The sequence below is a fragment of the Biomphalaria glabrata genome, chromosome 1, assembly GCF_947242115.1.
Source record: "Biomphalaria glabrata chromosome 1, xgBioGlab47.1, whole genome shotgun sequence".
NCBI lineage: Eukaryota > Metazoa > Mollusca > Gastropoda > Planorbidae > Biomphalaria > Biomphalaria glabrata.
Window position 1 is genome coordinate 71,386,632 of NC_074711.1, and position 21,191 is coordinate 71,407,822.

At 36.5% G+C, this 21,191-nt stretch overlaps 2 protein-coding genes across 5 annotated transcripts in view; one reads left to right on the top strand and one right to left on the bottom strand.

Annotated features, from left to right (window-relative positions):
• LOC106072698 (polypeptide N-acetylgalactosaminyltransferase 13-like) overlaps positions 1-12,639 on the bottom strand; it is a 49,293-nt gene extending 36,654 nt beyond the window's left edge. The window contains exons 1-4 of the mRNA XM_056012347.1: positions 12,469-12,639; positions 8,031-9,475; positions 7,694-7,863; positions 2,628-2,805 (exon numbers count right to left, since the gene is read on the bottom strand). Of these exons, the coding sequence (XP_055868322.1) occupies positions 2,628-2,805; positions 7,694-7,863; positions 8,031-9,424 (1,742 nt within the window). The 5' untranslated portion in view covers positions 9,425-9,475; positions 12,469-12,639. The remainder of the gene's footprint in view (positions 1-2,627; positions 2,806-7,693; positions 7,864-8,030; positions 9,476-12,468) is intronic.
• The window catches only part of LOC106073688 (polypeptide N-acetylgalactosaminyltransferase 1-like), a 55,616-nt gene continuing 35,151 nt past the window's right edge, over positions 727-21,191 (top strand). Inside the window, exon 1 of one of the 4 annotated variants that reach the window (XM_056012359.1) lies at positions 727-933. The gene's annotated coding sequence lies outside the window, so the exon portion shown is untranslated. Of the gene's footprint in view, positions 934-5,683; positions 5,948-17,526; positions 17,546-19,348; positions 19,542-21,191 lie in introns of those variants that run through there. The other 3 variants (XM_056012364.1, XM_056012369.1, XM_013234311.2) reach the window with 3 other exon arrangements.

The following is a 21,191-nucleotide window of genomic DNA, read 5'->3' on the forward strand; positions in this document are numbered from 1 at the left end:
GCGCCTCCTTGCTACCACCAAGCTTCAGGCGTCTGTAACGAAGTTCCTGCCTTAGCTCTTTAACTAAGAGTTGGTCTAGTTGTTTCAAAGATGCCATTGTGCTAGAATCCTACCTCCTCTCGTTGAGTCGCCTATAATCCCACTTCTGAGACCAATGTAATAACTTAAGTGAGGCAACTCAACGAGGACATTGACGTTTATTTACACGGAGACATGACAAACACAAAGGACATCTGCCTTGAGCACAGCATCTCCATATTGGCTCTCTACTTGGGCGGAAATCGTTAGTCCTAATGTCAACATCCGACTTGTTTGGTCACAGATAGTGTGCACCTTCTTTCTGCACTATCTTGGATGGCGGTGCGCATGACAAAGTCATAACAATATATATTTAAATATTTATATATAACCCCCCCAACCCCCCCTACGAAAAAAATTCTGGCTACGCCCATGATGTGTCCAATGAATCATAACAATGTAGCTAGTGCAACATAACCAGGTAGCCAGTGAAACATAACAATGAGCCCAATGAATCATAACAATGTAGTTAGGACAAAAAAATATAAGAAGGTAGCCAATGAAACATAACAGTGTGGCCAGAGATGAAAGAGCCCTTTGAAGTTTAAGCGTTCACATGAAGAATAACTTGGACACTTGCGCACATAAAATATACTCACACGCTTTCGACAAAAGCCTAAAAAAATGAAATAGTGGACATTTTTTTGAATATGCAAGAATCTAGACGTCACTTATCAATTTTTTTTACCCGCCCCTTGAAATGCAGACGAGCGCTTTAAGCAATCGCCAACTGCTGCTAAACGACTCAGTCAGTTTTTATTACTGTGTTGTTGACATGTAGTCTCAGTATTAACATTTCAAAGTAAATATTTATACACGTTCATTGACAAAGGAAAGCAGGACTTTTCAACAGTGGTAAGTAAAACCGTTGATCGGTTGATCGGTCTTAGAAAATTATATAATAATAATAATAATAATAATAATAATAATAATAATAATAATAATAATAATAATATTGCTTTTTCTTCGTGTCCGAAGATTTATGAGGAATGCAGTATTTCCCGTGGCTATAGTCACGCCTCATACTAATAAATTATAGGTAACCTAGCAGATAGATTTATTTACTTTTCTTTGGACCCTTGTGGTCAGTGACGGATTTATTGGAGGACAGGAGAGGCCTCCACAAGAAAGGGGGCTCCACAAAAGAGATAAAAGATATATCCGAATTTTGACGGGTCAGAAACTTTCAAATTGTTTTTTTTCTAATTTTGTTTTCGCATTTTTTACGGCTTGCAAAGATGTCGTAATATTAATGAGTAGACACTTGTAGCATGCTTAGAATAAAATATTAATGAGTAGACACTTGTAGCATGCTTAGAATACAATATTAATGAGTAGACACTTGTAGCATGCTTAGAATAAAATATTAATGAGTAGACACTTGTAGCATGCTTAGAATAAAATATTAATGAGTAGACACTTGTAGCATGCTTAGAATAAAATATTAATGAGTAGACACTTGTAGCATGCTTAGAATACAATATTAATGAGTAGACACTTGTAGCATGCTTAGAATAAAATATTAATGAGTAGACACTTGTAGCATGCTTAGAATACAATATTAATGAGTAGACACTTGTAGCATGCTTAGAATAAAATATTAATGAGTAGACACTTGTAGCATGCTTAGAATACAATATTAATGAGTAGACACTTGTAGCATGCTTAGAATAAAATATTAATGAGTACACACTTGTAGCATGCTTAGAATACAATATTAATGAGTAGACACTTGTAGCATGCTTAGAATAAAATATTAATGAGTAGACACTTGTAGCATGCTTAGAATAAAATATTAATGAGTAGACACTTGTAGCATGCTTAGAATAAAATATTAATGAGTAGACACTTGTAGCATGCTTAGAATAAAATATTAATGAGTAGACACTTGTAGCATGCTTAGAATAAAATATTAATGAGTAGACACTTGTAGCATGCTTAGAATAAAATATTAATGAGTAGACACTTGTAGCATGCTTAGAATAAAATATTAATGAGTAGACACTTGTAGCATGCTTAGAATAAAATATTAATGAGTAGACACTTGTAGCATGCTTAGAATAAAATAAAAATAAATGATGGCTTTTATATAGCGCTACTTTCATGCTTATAGCATAAGTAAATACAGCTTACGACAGTGCGTCGACCAAGGACCTTACCCTCTACAAACTCAAAAATATACCCGTTTTAAAACTAAAATATGCATTTAAATATTTTTTTAAAGGGAAAGTGACATTAAATTTACCAATTTATTTATTCTATTATATAGCCTGCTTTTAGATAGAAGCATTTTCATTCATAAGTGGATCTTTATTAAACTTCGAAAAATGTAGGGGCCTCCACAAAAATCTTGCCCCAGGCCTTCACCTACTTAGATCCGGCCCTGCCTTACGTTACTATAGCAGTTTTATCCACCCATGTATGAGAGAAATGAAATGAACAGGGAAAAATAACTGTATAGCAATGTTTTCAACTGGGCTATAGAGACGATAATAACTAAACTTCAACTAGGTCGAAATGAAGAAGATCTCGCTACTCACAGAACTCACCAATCAATGTTGACTTCCATGTGACTGTCAAAGAAGATCAGAACATCTCCTTTGGATACCCGGCACCCGCTCATGCGCGCTTTAATCAAGCCAAGGCGTTCAGTGTGACGTATGAGTCGCACCAATCCTTGGGGAAAGTTGGCTTCAATGTAGTCTTCTAAAGGCTTCTGTAACTGACCTGCACAAATTGTACAATTAATGAAAAGTATTATTGGAATTTGAAAAAAAAAAAAAAGAATAGCTTAGTAATTAGTTAATCAACATTGTAATTAAAATAAAACTATCCACTGTGCTATTGTTGGAGAGATTATTTAACGGCCCCAGAAAAAGGAATAGCCGCTATTAGTTTTGTGAAGTCTGTCTGTCTGTCCGTCTGCCCCGTTTAGATTTCGTAAACTAGTAAAGATATTGAAAATCCGGATATCTGAGACCTATTAAAGTTCTAATGCAACGGCTACTTTTTTTCTTTTCGGAAAGAGAAAAATTTAGTTTTTAATATATCAACTACGCAAGGAGTTTTTTTCATAAAAAAATTACCATTTTTACAACTATTCACGATTAATAGTAACAAACACTGGGGGTAGTCGGAGACCACAATTAATTATGTTCCTAACACATTTATGCAAACGTTTTTTATTTTTTTTTGTGAATTTTTAAAAAAATTGTATGACTAAATTAAGTAATCTCTGTAATACTAACTACCTACATTTAAATACAATTGTTTACTTTTTAAAAAAAAGAAATAAATCTATTTTGTATGGTGATAAGTGGAATATAATTTAAAATAATTAATAAGCCGTGTTTCATAGTATACAAGTGAATTATAATCCTATGCATCTGGAACAATTCACTAAAGGGGAAAGTTTTTTTTTTTGAGACTTAAAATGAAACATTGGCCCTTTACAAAACAATTAGCTCAATTAGATAATCATTCAATAACACCAGTTAGGCCAAGTTTACATTTAACTTCACTCTCACCTTCTCCTATCCCTTTATCTGTTGCCCCGTTGGGGCACCACACAAGATCTGTCAACCGTCTTTCTCAATTCCTCTCTGTCCTTTGAATTAGATAGAATCGCATTCACTGACAGGCGTATCCATTTTTTGATGTTGTATTCCATCGCTTTCTCTGACTTCCTCTTCATCTTCTTCCTGGTACTGTTCCCTAAAGGAAGATCTCTGCGAGCCCTGAGGACCTTGTGATGTGGCCATAGAGTTTGAGTTTACGTTTTTTTGACAGTGGTTAGCAGGTCATCGTGGGGTCCACTTGCTGTATTAATCCTGTTTCTAATCTCTTCATTCCTGACGCGATCCTTATAAGTGACACCTTGGATTTAACTATATCTTCATAACCATTAGTTTTTTAATACATATGAATATTAACAATGAAATAATAATTACATTTATAAACCTCCGTTGACGGTGGTATGAAGTCTGTAGTCGAACAATACAACTGTATCGCTAACATTTTAGACACGAGCCCGTCTCTTCTTTCAGTATTTTTTTGTAGTTGTTGATAGTTTGTAGTTCATAGTTTCTGATATTCTTTCTAAAAATATTGAAGCCTGCCTTATACCTGCCTGAGCGGACCTTTTGGGGGGCCAATTTTGAGTTTGTGTTTCCACACAGTCTTTCTAACCTTGTTTTAGTTGTTCGACATATAAGTTTTTTTAAGCAGACAACTCCATAAGCCCATGAATATCTTATGTTAACAGTTAGCATGCGGTTCTCAGAACTGTTTCGGATCAGCGATCTGTCCTTTCATGTATAACAGGTCAAACAAAGGAAAAAATAAAAATGAAAAAATCCAAAGGTGGAAACTTGAACTCTTGTGTTTCCACTATGACGTCATCTATCGCCCTGGCAAGCAGAACACTATAGCTGATAAATTTACCAGAAACTATCTATCTGCCATCACTCGCAATGACCTTAAATTGCTGCACACTAGTCTTTGCCATCCGGGCGTTACTAGACTATTGCACTACGTAAGGACTAAAAATCTTCCATTTTCCTGTGATGACGTCAGAACTGTAATAGAACAATGTCAAGCTTGTGCAGAACTAAAGCCCCTTTTTTTTTCGACAGCCGACCGGAGAACTGATTAAAGCAACTCAACCTTTTGAGAGAATTAGTATGGATTTCAAGGGACCTCTCCCTACTGTTTCAAGAAATAGATATCTACTTACCATTATAGATGAATTCTCTAGATTCCCATTTGCATTTGCATGTCCCGATATGTCTTCCTCTACGGTTGTTAAATGTCTCAATGAACTATTCGCCCTATTTGGATTTCCAACGTACGTCCACACTGACAGGGGAACTTCGTTTATGTCTACAGAGGTGCAGCATTTCCTCCACGAGAGAAGAATTGCAACCAGTAGAACGACCCCTTACAGCCCAAGAGGAAACGGACAAATAGAGAAACTTAACGGGATTTTATGGAAAGCCATCACCTTGGCTCTACATTCTAAGGAATTGGACATGGGAACTAGTACTAAATGATGCTCTGCAATGGAAGTGACCCTTTTTGAAGCACTGATTGCATGTCACTTCCCTTGCAGGGCATTGAGAGCGGGGATGCTTAACCCTGCCGCAAAAATAACACTTGCTAGCTAAGTTCCCCTGTCAGTGTGAACGCTTTACCAACTAAGAAATGTTTCCATTTTCTCAGCGACTCACCAATGGCATATGCTTCTTTCTCAACGGAAGAATGTTTTCTTTCACTTTTTGTTAATGAGCGAGAGAAGAAAGCAACGGACCGGCCATCTTGGTTGAGGGTAGCTGCAATGGCTATATCAGAAGCATCCGTCTCAACGGTTAAAGGGCGATTTGGATCAATAGTATATACGGCGGCTTTTTTAAGCTCATTTTTCAAACTTTCAAATGTTCTTTTGACTTCTTCGGAGACAGGAAATTGTTGATTTCTTGTTAACAGGCTTATTTTTGTTGAGAAGTTAGGTATCCACTGTGAGTAGTAAGCCAGAAGACCCACTGCTCGTTTCTGTTCACGCATGTTCACTGGCACGGGTAATTCCCTTAGAGCGCGAAATCTCCCAGGATCCGGCTTAAGTTGTCCTCTGGAAATCTCGTATCCTAACAGTCTCACTTTAGCAGTGCTAATTTCACTTTTTGTTTCATTAAGAGTGATTCCATACTTTTGAGCACTATCAAGAAATCGCTGTAGGTTTCGGTCGTGTGATTCAGAGTCCATACCACAGATGGTCACATTGTCCACATAAGCAAAAGTGTCACTGAGTCGTTCGTCTTCGATGATTTTGCCAATCGTACGCTGAAAACAGGCGACTCCTTACTCTAAGATTGTATGTATGTGTAAATAAGCTATTTGATTTACCATGTTATATCAATATGTTACATTATGCCATGCTATTCTACATTGTTTGTTTACTTGAATCTCTATTATTACTCTACACTTACTTATATCAACATGTTACATTATGTCATGCTATTCTACATTGTTTGTTTACTTGAATCTCTATTATTAGTCTGCACTTATTTAATTCTTTCATTGTTTATAATACTAATTAGCATTATTTGAACCGGGGGTGAATGTTATGAAAACGTCGTTCTTATGTTTACATGTGCTTCTAACTCGTCCGTGAGAATGTGTTCACGAAATGTGTGTTGTGTAGTCATTCAGTGTATTAAAGCTATACTATACAGACATGGTTCTCGGCTCTCTTATCTTTATGTTCATAACACTACATATTTGCCTTTAGCTATTGTTATGATAAGAAAGACTTGACATGATTAAAAATTTGAACTATTCATGTTATAGATATTGTGTACATTTAAACACATGCGTCACTTAAACACATGCGTCAAATGTGACAAATATGTAGGTCTGTATGCCAAGTCAAACTCTGCACTATTCTTCCCTCTCCTGACAAAGGGATGTTGAGACTTTTGGAAATGATTGAAATTATTCTATCTGTATGAGTTTCGACGTGTTCAGTGGTAAAGATATCTCTCGTTTGTTTATGCTGTAACACATGATAGAATCTGTGCTGTAGTGTAGCATTGTACTTCACTGACGCTGTAATAATAATCTTTATTATCCATAAGAAAATTTGTCTTACAATTTGTGCATTACACCAAACAAAACATGATAACTATAGAAAAACAAAATACCCATTCATACCATACTCACTCATAATTTACATGTGAAAAGTTTATATTAGATAGTTGAATTATATCCAATGATTTGATTGCCGGGAGGACAAAAAAGTTTTTGTGTCAGTTTGTCTTGTCATGGGTGTCTTGTATCTCTTTTGTGATGGTATAATTACAGAATCCTGACCCAAAGGCTGATTTTTTTTAAGTTCTAGAATCTTTTTAGCTTTCTAATTTAGCTTTCTAACAGTTGCCCTATTGTTTTTTTTTTTTGTTGTTTTTTTTTGCCAATAACTTTACCAGCAGCATTTAGGATTCTATGAAGTTTAGTTTTATATTTAATGTTCAGATTGCCATACCAGGCAGTGATATTAACACTTAAAATATTGCAGATGTGAGCTTGATAAAACATCGCCAAGGCCTTTTCGATAACATTAAATGAGGACATTTTTCTAAGTGATCGTAATTTTTGCTGCCCTTTTTTGCATTAAAATTTAATTTATTGTCTAAGATAGTGATAGATAGGTAATGAAAAGTTTGCATTTCAATGGTCTCTCCAGCTACAGAAACAATATCATGTACCTTCTTTTCCCAAGCAAAATTGATTATCATTTCTTTTTTACTTTTAATATTAAAAATTATCTTTATGGTATATTTCAATGTGTTCTATTTCTCTGAAATAATAATTTACGTATGAGCTTTCTAAGAGCAGGGCTAGAAGAGCCGCATCATCAGCGAATTTTGTGAAGGAGCAAAAAGGACTATCGGATTGAAAATCATGAGGGGCGCCCCTGTGTTAACTATACGTTGTTTACCCTAACCCTCTGAGGTCTCTCAAAAATTCATTAGCCCATAGTATTATATATGGACTATTCTTCAACGCTTTCATTTATCAATAAATAAATGAAATTGTATGTTATTAAATCTGTACCTACCTAACGTACTGGCATCGTCCACTAGAATGATTTCCTGTATCAGTGGCCTGGGCGATCTGTTCACCACGCTATACACCGTCCTCAGTAGGAGAGACGGCCACTCATTATGGAATGGAATTATTATAGAAGCTGTTGGTAGGCTCTGCAAGTTATACACAAGCTTATCACAGCTGAAATATCAACAAGAACACATTCAATTAATGAATTTTGTTGCTCTTTATTTAAAACCCAATGCATATATAGCGATTTCTTAGTAACTTTCAACAATTCAAACATATACTGTTCTGTTTTAAAAGAGCCATTTGAACAGCACAAACACAACAGTTTTAAGACTTACTTCTGTAACCTTGAGTCTGGCACCAGTCTGTTCAATGCTGCCACGTCACTTGCCACAGTGTTCAAATTCATCTCAATCATCTGCTCGGCCTGTGTCTCTTCCTCGGAGGTGAGAACCACTGCATTTCCCATCTCTCCTCTGTCACTCAGGTTGTTCTCGCCGTAGTTGTCAATCAGTGGATTACCAGTGGACATCCCAGATTTGTATTGCTCCAGAGTTACATTCAGTCTATGCTTAAAAGTCGGCATAGGCTGAAAAGTTCCAAATTTTAGTAAGAGATTGGTCATTGATTCTCTTTTCATTTCTTCATCGTCACTTTCTTTATTGTTGACTTTTTCCTCATTGACATTGTCGAGATCAGCTTCAGTGGTTTTAACTAAGCCAACATTTTCTTTTCGCTTGCCATCAATGCCGAAAACAAAGCCGTCTTCCTGTGTCCACTTTCTACTATCTTTATTTGTTTCCACCTTACTATCAACTATCTCGTCAGAATTATCATAGTCATTTACAATTTCGGCCTCTTCTTCGAAGCTATTACCATCCTCACTCTTGTCTATCTCCTCTACATAGTCGTAAGACTCTTGTGAATTAGAATCAATAATGTCAGTGTCCTGGTCGTAGGTTTCGTTTTCATCCACAAAATTGTCCTCCTCATTTCCACCATCTTCATTTCTATAGCCAGAATCATCACCAAATTCATTTCTATAGCCAGCATCATCACCATCTTCATTTATATAGCCAGAATCATCACCATCTTCATTTCTATAGCCAGCATCATCACCATCTTCATTTCTATAGCCAGCATCATCACCATCTTCATTTCTATAGCCAGCATCATCACCATCTTCATTTCTATAGCCAGCATCATCACCATTCTCGCCATCGTTGCCATTAGAAAGGTTTTCACTTTTGGCGTCTTTTTCAAAGCTGCCTTCATTCTCAAATTTGTTGATATCATCTTCGTCCTCGTTAAGCTCTTGCAAATCAGCATTAAGCTCATACGAGTGTTTATCTAGCTCCCTTGAGTATTCGTCTTGCTCTTCTGAATATTCATTCAACTCTTGAAAATGTTCGTTTTCATAGCTGTGATAGTCTTCCTCCGGCTCGTCACGGTATATCTCCCACAGAAACTGAAACTCTGGCAGCTCACTAGCGTTGGATTTAGCAGTGCTCTTCAAGTCACCAAAATCTGATTTGTACTCCACATTGGTTAGTCGATCAACGTTCTGGCCACCGCTCTCCGGGGATCTTTTGATAATACCTTGAAGCTTCTCATGTATTTGCTGGTCAGGATTTGAATGGACTAAGAGCATCAAACAAATATTCAGCGCCAAGGACATCACCAAGACAAACAATAAAATGACGTAGGTTGAATGTTTGAATATCTTATTCATTGTCCACTTGATAGTTTGGATCTTGTCTACATGAAAGGTTTGATGATAATCCTACAAAAAGATATGTAAATAGTTTTAACATTTATCGAATAGTCAGTGTTAACACGACATTCTATCAGTCATATACGATGCGGTCTAGGCGGCAATGTCAATACCAATCTAAACTTCCAGGACTCCAGCTAGAGTAACAGCTGAACTACCGCGTTCCACTGCCTGTTATAAGGGTCTCAAACGTTTTTATAGTCAAGAATGTTAATGACAATGAGCATCCGTTGTCTGTAAAATGCTCCATCTCAAATAGTCTCTGACAACTAAGTCCAGCAGCTGATCTGCTTGACATTGCTTCCTCTGGCTGGTGAAGGAGTGATACCTAGCTCATATATCAACGGAAATTTCCAGAAGGTGGAGCTCGATATTCAAGTAACACTTTTCATGGGGGAGAGGGGTATAGTGGTTTTAAACGTCAGCTGCCTTGCAGGAGTGGGTCTTCAAGAAGATAACTTCGAGGGGAAAAAATACACGAAACTTTGCTTCCTGATTGCCCCTCGAGGTTTAGGGACTACCAACTACGATACACTTTCTCAGACATCTCTGAGTTGGTGTCAAACGAATTGCATAGCATTCATTTCTATCACACCAGCAAGGTCAAAGCATAGTTTTCATTTCTATCACACCAGCAAGGTCAAGCGAGAGACCTGTGACAAGTCGGATTAAAGTATTGGCCGTTTTGGGTGTCTAGGGGATTTTATAGTTTGAGAATCCTTACTTGCACATATAAACTATAAGCACAGCGTTATAATGCAGGCAACAAATACTATATTTAGATGTAAACTTATGTACAGTTTATTATACAACATAAGATAATGAAAGGTGAAATGCTGTACAGATGCTAGAATGGGATCTAGCGTATTTACATTAGGAGACTATCATCATCAGATATTAGAACCAAGTGGTCTGAGTGTCATCAGGCTGGTTGCTTAGCTTTTGGTCCTGTGCCGCACTGGTGAGACGGGTGTGGCTGGTACTGATGCTGTCTGCTGGTGGGCTGGCGTAGTGGATCCAGGCTCCGTGTGCAGTCCAACTTGTATGGTTGCAGAGCTAAGCTGCGTCTACCAATCAGTCAAGCCAGTGACGAGTCTGTGGCTAGCGTTGTTACTTGGACTCTTGAAGGATAAGTAGGTCTGACGTCTACAGATCTGGTGCCAGCAAATCTGCTATCAGCTTTAGGTTGCTAAGATTTCAGGCGGATGTAGCCTATAGATAAAAGCTGCAACGATATGATGTATGCGTCGGTTTAGCCATAACGATAACTCTGGGAGGTAGATGCCTTTCCGTGAAGGACATCTTCAGAATGATGTATAGAAACTATAAGCTAGTTTCATAATTATCAAGGGGACCTAACAAACGAATATAGTGTCCCATCAAGGGAGATAACAATAATAATGGGGACTCCCATAAAGGGAAATAACAAACAGTAATAAGTGATATATGATAAGTAATACAAGTGTCGTTCACCAATCACGGTGAGTAGCAAGTACCTATATCGCTTAGATAAATGAGATGAAAGGGGAAGGGGAGATCAACGTCTGATACTCGCCCATGCTCTCACATAAGTAAACATAGAGCATAAGTAAATACATACTCAGTAATAAGACATGTTTACAGAAATGCTTTGATAACTCCCTGCCAAGGAGTTAATCAATGATAATATAATAAAGGCTCGTGCTGAGCGCTAATATATCAGAGTTAAATTAATAATAGTTAAAGAGCTAAATACATCTGGTAAGAATTGTTAATAAATTCTAGTCCAGATGGTTTGAACATTTAGCCACAAAAGTCATGATATAAAATATAAGTATACAGTAATCTACTTACATTATCCATGATAAGAATGCACAAATATATACACAAATAATGTAGTAATAAATGCACAAATATATATATATATACATTACTAAGTAAAATGGTTCTCAAGCACTTTACTAAGTTACATACCACCAATCCAAAGTGAAATAAGGGAATGAAAATAGTCTAGAGCTCAAGCAAGAGTTAGATGTGCTCCCTGTGGGCTCTCCAGCGTGAATGAGATCGGACGATGAAGTTTGTCCATATACACGTGGATAGAAAGGGGGGGGGTGAGTGGCGGGAGATAGGTGCAAAGGTGGTCTAGACTATCTGACGTCTTTGACAATGGGGGTCCACGCTTGACCGTGACGAGAGTTTCCGGGAGATAGACATTGCGCGAAGGCGCGAGTTGAAAGTCCAGGAAATCAGCCCAGGTGGCCAGGTGGATTATGAAGGGGAGATTATCGGAGCTCGGCCAAAATCAAGGGGGATTATACCTTGATAATGGCTAGTGCTAGACGAACAGCGTTGCCCGAGGCGTTAAGTTGAATGGGTACTTTGAAGTGACCAGCCGCTCCCGGAAGGGGGGGGGGTCAACGGATGTTTGCCACGATAGATGGAGGGAGTGTACTCTTGTCAAGAGTCTAGTGTGACACGTGTCAAAGTGGGGATAGTAAAATGTGACATCGATGCCAAAGGGGTGGGGTTGGATTGGAGGGGTGGTGGCTGTGTTTTTAGCGCTTGATTGGCTAAATTAATAAAATTGATGATTAATAGTGAGTAAATAAATTAATTAAATGCTTAGACCTGAGTGATATCTTGAGTGAGCTAAAACGGTTCGTCACAAGACCATGAAAAAAATGCGCCTTTTATGATCACTGTATTCTTAAGAGACAACTCTGGGTGCATTTATTGTCTCAGAGAAGGACATATGTAGATTTTAATATAGTATATTGACCAAAGTTTTTCACTACTTTTTGTTTCATAAAATGTTAAGCTTTCACTCTAAAATGTTACTCTTGACAGATTTGCCAAAGTCTGTGTTTCAAACACTTGTGTTCCACGAGACCTACATAGGTGGGATAGACGTGAGGCCCTCGTTCTAGATCTAGAAACAGTGTATCATTGTTTGAAGTCTATACTGCAGTGCTGCACTATAGACACATTAAGGATTTAAGCGTTTCCTTATAAATACTTACACTGTTCTCGTATAAACAATTCTCTAGCCATATAAAGAGCTAAATTTCCAATTTCAGCACACTTAATACACACACACACAGTATGGTAACTATGTTACACTAAATGAACTAAACAGCACAGAAGTAATATGAAGTATCTTATCAGTCTGAAAATACTAGCAAACCAACACCTGCCTAATTTTGTCTTGCTCTTGACTTAAACCAATATTCATACTTTTGGTACTCGGTCTTTGCTTTGTAGCTCCAAGCAGATAGTACGACTACAGCGAGGTAGCTGTATTAAAGTGTAATGGTAGAGCTTGAACTAAACAGAGAAAGTTTCTTTTAAAACAAAACTGAATCTAACTTTTATTTACATATTTACACAGATTCAACTTGAAAGTGACATGTAGAAACACAATATGATTGTCGTTAAGCCCAGCAAAAAATGTTTTCTAATTTCTCTCTTGCAATTAAATGGATTTACTCGATCTTTGAACTAAACACTGGGGTGCCAACCAGATTTCAAGTTACATTATTGTACATAATTCACATATAATATGCCATTCTTTTAGGTTTATTAAGCAAGACAATACATCATTTCAGAGTATGAGTCTTTAAACCAGAAGCTAGATAGAATTCCATTGGTGGATAATTTGACATTGCATTAACCAACCGAGTAAACGCCGGGCATTTTCACACTCTAGGCCAGGGGTTCTCAACCTGTGGGTCGCGACCCCCTTGGGGGTCGATTGACCATTTGCCAGGGGTCGCCTAAGACCATCGAAAATATGGATTGGTATTGTCTACTCTTCTATTGCTGTATGTGTGTGTGTGTGGGGGGGGTCGCGGCAGAGTGGGGGGATTGTAAAAAGGGGTCGCCGAGCTTAAAAGGTTGAGAACCGCTGCTCTAGGCCAACGTCCGCCGGACGAAGGACAAGACACCAGAAAGGAGGACATATCCTTATTTTTCCGGACGTCTGGTAACCCAAATGGCTGTGTAAGCCGAGTTACGTAACAATATCTACAGAAAAGAATAAAGAAGAGTAAGTGGGTCATGTGAACGTTTTGAAACACAAAAACATTCTCTTTTCCTCTTATCCTTTGTTTCACTTCCATCATCTTTTTTTTGTTTCACTTCAATCATCTTTTTTGTTTCACTTCAATCATCTTTTTTGTTTCACTTCAATCGTCTTTTTTGTTTCAATTCAATCAACTTTTTTGTTTCACTTCAATCATCCTTTTTTGTTTCACTTCAATCGTCTTTTTTGTTTCACTTCAATCATCCTTTTTTGTTTCACTTCAATCATCTTTTTTGTTTCACTTCAATCATCCTTTTTTGTTTCAATTCAATCATCCTTTTTTGTTTCACTTCAATCATCCTTTTTTGTTTCACTCCAATCGTCTTTTTTGTTTCACTTCAATCATCCTTTTTTTGTTTCACTTCAATCATCCTTTTTTCTTTCACTCCAATCATCCTTTTTTGTTTCACTTTAATCGTCTTTTTTTGTTTCACTTCAATCGACTTTTTTTTTTCACTTCAATCGTCTTTTTTTGTTTCACTTCAATCATCCTTTTTTGTTTCACTTCAATCATCTTTTTTGTTTCACTTCAATCATCTTTTTGTTTCACTTCAATCATCCTTTTTTGTTTCACTTCAATCATCTTTTTTTGTTTCACTTCAATCATCCTTTTTTGTTTCACTCCAATCGCCTTTTTTGTTTCACTTCAATCATCCTTTTTTTGTTTCACTCCAATCATCCTTTTTTGTTTCACTCCAATCATCCTTTTTTGTTTCACTTCAATCGTCTTTTTTGTTTCACTTCAATCGACTTTTTTTTGTTTCACTTCAATCGTCTTTTTTTGTTTCACTTCAATCGACATTTTTTTTTTGTTTCACTTCAATCGTCTTTTTTTGTTTCACTTCAATCATCCTTTTTTGTTTCACTTCAATCATCTTTTTTGTTTCACTTCAATCATCCTTTTTTGTTTCACTTCAATCATCCTTTTTTGTTTCACTTCAATCATCCTTTTTTGTTTCACTGCAATCGCCTTTTTTGTTTCACTTCAATCATCCTTTTTTGTTTCACTTCAATCATCTTTTTTGGTTCACTTCAATCATCCTTTTTTCTTTCACTCCAATCGCCTTTTTTGTTTCACTTCAATCATCCTTTTTTGTTTCACTTCAATCATCCTTTTTTGTTTCACTTCAATCATCTTTTTTTGTTTCACTTCAATCATCCTTTTTTGTTTCACTCCAATCGCCTTTTTTGTTTCACTTCAATCATCCTTTTTTGTTTCACTTCAATCATCCTTTTTTGTTTCACTTCAATCATCTTTTTTTGTTTCACTTCAATCATCCTTTTTGTTTCACTTCAATCGTCTTTTTTGTTTCACTTCAATCGACTTTTTTGTTTCACTTCAATCGACTTTTTTTTTCACTTCAATCATCTTTTTTTGTTTCACTTCAATCATCCTTTTTGTTTCACTTCAATCGTCTTTTTTGTTTCACTTCAATCGACTTTTTTGTTTCACTTCAATCGACTTTTTTTTTCACTTCAATCGTCTTTTTTTGTTTCACTTCAATCATCCTTTTTTGTTTCAATTCAATCATATTTTTGTTTCACTTCAATCATCTTTTTGTTTCACTTCAATCATCCTTTTTTGTTTCACTTCAATCATCCTTTTTTGTTTCACTTCAATCATCCTTTTTTGTTTCACTCCAATCGCCTTTTTTGTTTCACTTCAATCATCCTTTTTTTGTTTCACTTCAATCATCCTTTTTTGTTTCACTCCAATCATCCTTTTTTTTCTTCACTTCAATCGTCTTTTTTGTTTCACTTCAATCGTCTTTTTTTGTTTCACTTCAATCGACTTTTTTTTTGTTTCACTTCAATCGTCTTTTTTTGTTTCACTTCAATCATCCTTTTTTGTTTCACTTCAATCATCTTTTTTGTTTCACTTCAATCATCCTTTTTTGTTTCACTTCAATCATCCTTTTTTGTTTCACTTCAATCATCCTTTTTTGTTTCACTCCAATCGCCTTTTTTGTTTCACTTCAATCATCCTTTTTTGTTTCACTTCAATCATCCTTTTTTGTTTCACTCCAATCGCCTTTTTTGTTTCACTTCAATCATCCTTTTTTGTTTCACTTCAATCATCCTTTTTTGTTTCACTCCAATCATCCTTTTTTGTTTCACTTCAATCGTCTTTTTTTGTTTCACTTCAATCGACTTTTTTTTGTTTCACTTCAATCGTCTTTTTTTGTTTCACTTCAATCATCCTTTTTTGTTTCACTTCAATCATCCTTTTTTGTTTCACTTCAATCATCTTTTTTGTTTCACTCCAATCATCCTTTTTGTTTCACTTCAATCGTCTTTTTTGTTTCACTTCAATCATCCTTTTTTTAATTTTCACTTCAATCATCCTTTCTTTGTTTCACTTCAATCATCCTTTCTTTGTTTCACTTCAATCATCATTTTTTGTTTCACTTCAATCATCCTTTTTTGTTTCACTTCAATCGTCTTTTTTTGTTTCACTTCAATCGTCTTTTTTTGTTTTACTTCAATCGTCCTTTTTTGTTTCACTTCAATCATCCTTTTTTGTTTCACTTCAATCATCTTTTTTGTTTCACTTCAATCATCCTTTTTTGTTTCATTTCAATCATCCTTTCTTTGTTTCACTTCAATCATCTTTTTTGTTTCACTTCAATCATCCTTTTTTTTGTTTCACTTCAATCATCCTTTTTTGTTTCACTTCAATCGTCTTTTTTGTTTCACTTCAATCATCCTTTTTTTTTGTTTCACTTCAATCATCCTTTTTTTGTTTCACTTCAATCATCCTTTTTTTGTTTCACTTCAATCATCCTTTTTTTGTTTCACTTCAATCATCCTTTTTTTGTTTCACTTCAATCGTCTTTTTTTGTTTCACTTCAATCATCCTTTTGTTGTTTCACTTCAATCATCCTTTTTTGTTTCACTTCAATCATCCTTTTTTGTTTCACTTCAATCGTCTTTTTTTGTTTCACTTCAATCATCTTTTTTTTTGTTTCGCTTCAATCATCCTTTTTTGTTTCACTTCAATCATCCTTTTTTGTTTCACTTCAATCGTCTTTTTTTGTTTCACTTCAATCATCCTTTTGTTGTTTCACTTCAATCATCCTTTTTTGTTTCACTTCAATCATCCTTTTTTTTGTTTCACTTCAATCATCCTTTTTTTTGTTTCACTTCAATCATCCTTTTTTCCACTTATCGTTGGTTTTTATCATTTTTATACCCCATTCTCTTTGTTTAGTTTCATTTTCACATCATGCTCTCCCCCTCAGATTTCTCTACCATCATTTTTCTCTTTCCATCTCTTGCTCTCCCCCTCAGATTTCTTTACCATCATTTTTCTCTTTCGTTCTCTTGCTCTCCCCCTCAGATTTCTCTACCATCATTTTTCTCTTTCGTTCTCTTGCTCTCCCCATCAGATTTCTCTACCATCATTTTTCTCTTTCGTTCTCTTGCTCTCCCCCTCAGATTTCTCTACCATCATTTTTCTCTTTCGTTCTCTTGCTCTCCCCCTCAGATTTCTCTACCATCATTTTTCTCTTTCGTTCTCTTGCTCTCCCCCTCAGATTTCTCTACCATCATTTTTCTCTTTCGTTCTCTTGCTCTCCCCCTCAGATTTCTATACCATCATTTTTCTCTTTCGTTCTCTTGCTCTCCCCCTCAGATTTCTCTACCATCATTTTTCTCTTTCGTTCTCTTGCTCTCCCCCTCAGATTTCTCTACCATCATTTTTCTCTTTCGTTCTCTTGCTCTCCCCCTCAGATTTCTCTACCATCATTTTTCTGTTTCGTTCTCTTGCTCTCCCCCTCAGATTTCTCTACCATCATTTTTCTCTTTCCTTCTCTTGCTCTCCCCCCCCCCACCCTCATCTTTCTCTCCCCAACAATATTTTAATACCAAAACGATCTAAATGCTAATGACTGGAGTGCTTATAAAAATGTATCATTAATTGCAACAAGCTGTTCACTTAAAAAGCGCACCATCTGGTGAATGACATTATATCATCATTAAGTCTATAGAGATGATTAAATGTTTACACTTTTAAGGTAAATATGTTCGCTTGTTATACAATAATAGTTTAAAACTTCTACCTGTGTCAACTAGAACAATGTATATACTTCTATATGTAAGTATGTTACCTTCTTTAACATAAACTAACATCAACCTGCTGTTATTTGTCTGCGGTCACAATTTGGGCATCTGTAATCACCTGACGCTGCAACACTTTCACCCTTCTTTCTACTTTTGGTTTGCACGCCGTCTGCAATACAGGGCCCTTCCTTTATCCAGTGCCTCGTAGATCTATCCAGTGCCTCGTAGATCTATCCACTGCCTCGTAGATCTATCCAGTACCTCGTAGATCTATCCAGTGCCTCGTAGATCTATCCAGTGCCTCGTAGATCTATCCAGTGCCTCGTAGATCTATCCAGTGCCTCGTAGATCTATCCAGTGCCTCGTAGATCTATCCAGTACCTCGTAGATCTATCCAGTGCCTCGTAGATCTATTCAGTGCCTCGTAGATCTATCCAACCCCTGGTGGATCTATCCAGTGCTTAGTGGATCTATCCAGTGCCTCGTAGATCTATCCAACCCCTAGTGGATCTATCCAGTGCCTCATTTTCCCAACTGTTGGTGCTAATTTTGTAGAGCTTCATATTGCGTCTGCTCACATACCCTTAAAAGTGGGCTACGAAATATTGGAATTCACTCCAATTCATCAGTTTCTGGTTGAAAAAAAACAAACAATTCCACAAGTTTCTAGTGGAAAACAAGAAAACATTTTTTAAAAATACTTAAAAACAAAGCTTATATTAAGCTTTAGTGTATTAATTAGCTTGGATCAGTCATGTAATTAAATTTTTATAGATCAACAATTAATCTGTGCGATTAATAATATTTTTACCAATCGTTTTTGTTTCACGCTATTTCATGTGTTTAGCTTTTATCACTTATATGGAACAGTTGGGGAAATGAGAAGGAGGGGGGGGGTGAGAAAGAAAGAGATATCTGGGTGGATTTATACCGTAATTGGTTCTTAAAAGCATTTACTAAAAAAATAACGGGGGGGGGGGCGACCTGAATTCCAACTCATGTCTCAGGCCTCCTTTGTCAGTGAGGTACTTATAACTAGAGAAGATTGTATAGTTATATATTGTATGTATCAATTTAGAGCGACATATAAAAGGGGACTAATTCAGCTTATTCCACCACTTCAGTCGAGTATAATTTCTTTCCCTTGTTCGACATACCAAATTAAATAACTAATTACTTGTAGTAAAAACTAATTGGTAATTTTTTTATATTGATTCTTGTCTTGTCAGATAAAAGAAATAATTTTGTAAAATTTCAACGATCCGAAACTGGGTGTGGGAGAAATGACGTGTACAATCCTTTTACCAGACAGACGGAGAGAGTTTATAAAAGCTTTGTAAAAAATATGATTGTGTACCTATGTTTGAATACATGTATGTAATATTGCTTGCTATTTCCATTAGTTTGCATTGTGACGCTAGGAATGCAAACAATTAGGATCGCTATAACAGGCTCATACAACAGGCCTCAGCAATAAGCCTCAGCAACAGGCCTCAGCAACAAGCCACTAGAAGACGTGCATTAGTGTGTATATGGATAATGACAGAACTTCACGCTTCCCATTCTCACGCGATCTTTTACGCCGTCTCTTTCATGGCGCCCACATTACGCCGTCTCTTTCATGGCGCTATTTACTCTCTATCTACGCTAACGTATCAGAAAAGGACGCAGTCATTACTCAGCCATTGGTAGCTAGACACCAAAATCTAATGTAAAAATGTTGCGTATTGATAAAAACATTAAGAGGTGTTCGAAGATAAGCAAGTCGAGTTGTGGCCGCCAACACTTGCTACTAGACCTAGTCCAGGTCGTGACTAAATACAGGCCAGTTGTTGTTTCGAGTTCAGTTGTGCATGATGACATTTCAGGGAAAGCTCGGATCAATGTCTAATTAAGCCTCAGGTGTGACGGAACACGAGGATGGCTCGAGGGATTATGGAGTCTCGTTAGGTAAATAGTCTTAACTGGTTTTCAGTTTTGTTGAAATGAATTGCCATAGAATGATGTTTGTATGTCTGGTAGTCTAACCGTATCACAAAGTTTTTGTTGATAATGAATTAGATAAATAAAAAAAAAGGTAAAGCAATTCTTTCTGATCTTATCAACAATGGGGGCAGATGATGTCAAGGTCATCTGCTTCTATGGCCTAAGGTTTACGAGGGGATAATTTGACCAGCACAACGACCTTACTCTCTCAACATATGCCCTAGACCCATTAGAAGAGTGAGAGCGTTCTAAACGTCCCTAAGTTCAGAATCCAAATCTTCACCTGTACAAGAACTCGAGATCCGTCGGTCGGTAGAACAAGCGCTGTGAGTCTCGACTTACTTCGACTTAGACCCTCCGGCGCCCTATAGACTTACTTAGATTTAGACCCTCCGGCGCCCTATAGACTTACTTAGATTTAGACCCTCCGGAGCCCTATAGACTTACTTAGACCCTCCGGAGCCCCATAGAGGAATTTAAAAAGTTGAGACATGAATACAAAAACAGAGGGAGAGAGAGAGAGAGTGAAGGGGGGGGGGAGGAATAAAATCCAACATGAAAGAACGTTAAACGTGAATGGAGAGGGAGATAGAGGGGAAGGTGTAGCCGGGATGGGAGGAGTAGCAAAGTATGTAATGGTCTAATGAATTTTACTTACTTTAGGTTTAGTTAATCTCTTGACAAAAGTCCAGCATGCTATTTAAGTTAGCTATTTAAGTTACTAACTCACTAGATATTGTTATGACATGATTAGAATTTAGTTATTTGTTTCGGGAATGGGGGAAAGTTTTACTTAGCGACGATGACGTAACGTTTGCTAAGTTACTCTATAAACAAGACGCTTTCATTAGGGCAGTGAAAATAAGAAGTTATATCCAGTTCTATCTTATCTAGTAACAGAGGACATTAGACGGGTCCCTTCTTGAGGATTAAAAGTGTTTCCTATTTTAACACTAATGTCGACTACCTATCTTGATTGTTCTGGCATTTCGCCCGTCTTTGAAGGTTACCTCCTGTTTATTTCATTGTTTGTATCTGACACGGCGGAAGAGCCACAACAATAGTCTTTAAGAAAGATTTCGAGCTTTAACGCTCATATATTATTTATACCTGCCAAGGACAGACGTAGACGGCGAAAAGAAAATCTATATTGGATGTGGCAAAATATGTAGGTCACAGCTGGGGTCGCGTAGCCACTGGAAATATGCGTTCCTCATTAATCATCGGACTCAAAGACAAGCCTTATTATTTCTATTATATGAGTCACAGATAATAGATTGATCTAATAATTATAATAGATCGAATTGACTTACTGACTTACGTTATTGGTTGTTTGCATATTTATAAAATGGTTCCTAACTAATAAATTATAAATTTCTTTGATATAAAACACCCATGCCGTATATTGCATGTGTCGATGCATGTAAGCTTAATTTTATTGAATATTTTAAAAAGTTTTTAAAAAGTTGCTATTAATATGAATAGTACTACTTTACTTTTATTATTAATATGAAAATAGCTTCAAAGTATTATGCTGTCATTTGACTTTAAAAAAAATTCAAAGCATGTATGCTGCTAGCAAATTTATCAAATATTTTCAAGAATATCTTTCAA